General features: G+C 38.2%; 1 protein-coding gene across 1 annotated transcript; it reads left to right on the top strand.

Moving 5' to 3' along the window:
• The first annotated feature begins 890 nt into the window (after positions 1–890).
• On the top strand, positions 891–1322 carry LOC140139576 (uncharacterized). Its single transcript, XM_072161284.1, has one exon. It carries the CDS (start codon positions 891–893, stop codon positions 1320–1322), a length of 432 nt encoding a protein of 143 aa, XP_072017385.1.
• The last annotated feature ends 231 nt before the right edge of the window (positions 1323–1553 follow it).

Genomic DNA, 1553 nt, shown 5'->3' with positions numbered 1-1553 from the left:
CTTATACAGTTTGCCTTGGAATGGTACCATGTACCAGAACACATTAGAAAGATCATCTTCAATTATTACGATGAGCTTTTCATCAGAGTGAAAACTGAAGATTGGACCACAAACTGGATTAAATGTTGTACTGGTGTCTTCCAAGGATGCCCATTATCTTGCATCTTATTCCTAGCAGTCTTCAATCTGTGTCTGGATCTTCTCGACCAATCCAGCCATCTTGGATACCGCATGAGTAGCTCAGACCTTACATCGTCAGCCAAGGCATATGCAGATGATCTTACCCTTGTAGCAAGAAGCCCAGAAAGTTGCCAGCAACTTATTAACATTGTTGACAACTTCCTAAACTGGACAAGAACTATGAAGGCCAAACCATCCAAATGCAGATCTCATGCGATGAAGAAACGTTATCAATTATTTTAACTAATTGTTCATTATATTAATGATTTCCCCAACTAGGTTCGAAAAAGTTTTCAACAAGAGTGGAAGCGGCTACTGGTGAACAATTTTATTAGTTTGAGGTCGTCTCATATTTCTTTGGTTTGCGGAATCATGCCTGTGTTCGACCATAAAAATAATCTACATGTATAATCCGACAAATTAAGTATACTTTTCCAATCTTCATAATTATACTAACGGGAGTATACGTTCTCTAATTAAGAATTCTTGCACGATTGTTTATGTTGTCCTTTTTGAGGTAGTTGATTGTTGAATGTGAGGAATAGTTAGCTGTATGCATGTAATTGTGAATTGAAAATTAATTGAAATTGCTATTGTTTCCATTATCATTTTTATTATAATTTTCATTACAATTACAAAACAATAGCATTTGAAGACCTGAGCGCAAGAAGACCGTAAGTCCACTTGGCCCCTCAACATGTATACACTAAATGCGGATCTCATGCGATGAAGAAAGTAATTCCATAGACGGACAGATGATCACCTATATTCACAACCAGCCCATGCGATTCCTAGGAAAGCTCATCTATGAAGATCTAAAGGATGATGGCATCAGAAAAATGAGTAATCAGAAACTGTCAGCCATGCTGAAAACTACTGATAAAAGTCCACTGAATGGAATCATGAAAATGTGGATATACAATCATATGATTATCCCCAAAATGACATGGGAGTTCACTATATACAATCTCCCAAAAACCTACATCGAGAACCTGGAGGCAACCTGTACGAAGTACTTGAAGAGATGGGCCGGCATTAGCAGGTGCACCACCAATAGTGCATTGTACAGAAGTAAAGGTAAAAATGGCTTACAGCTGAAAAACTCACCACCGCTGTCAAATGCATGCAGGTCATCAAATTAATACCATCTGAACAAATACTCCAGAGATGGAATGACCCAAACACTATATAGAGATTGTTTGGAAAATAAGAAAACCAAGAGGTGGAATGGAGTTAAAGAGCTCGAACAGAGAGAGCGCCACCTCATCTTAAATGAGATGAGCCGAGGTCAAGCTGACCGGGCAGGACTGGGTTCCAGAAAAACCCAAAAGCTTATTAAGCTTTGATGTATATTGAGTGCTAAATAAAATGAA

The sequence above is a fragment of the Amphiura filiformis genome, chromosome 2, assembly GCF_039555335.1.
Source record: "Amphiura filiformis chromosome 2, Afil_fr2py, whole genome shotgun sequence".
Lineage (NCBI taxonomy): Eukaryota > Metazoa > Echinodermata > Ophiuroidea > Amphilepidida > Amphiuridae > Amphiura > Amphiura filiformis.
The sequence above is the reverse complement of the archived record's forward strand: the minus strand, read 5'-3'. Positions and strand labels throughout refer to the sequence as shown.

Excerpts from the sequence above, each read along its gene's own strand:
- LOC140139576 (XM_072161284.1), top strand. The coding sequence starts at position 891 with ATGCGGATCTCATGCGATGAAGAAAGTAATTCCATAGACGGACAGATG.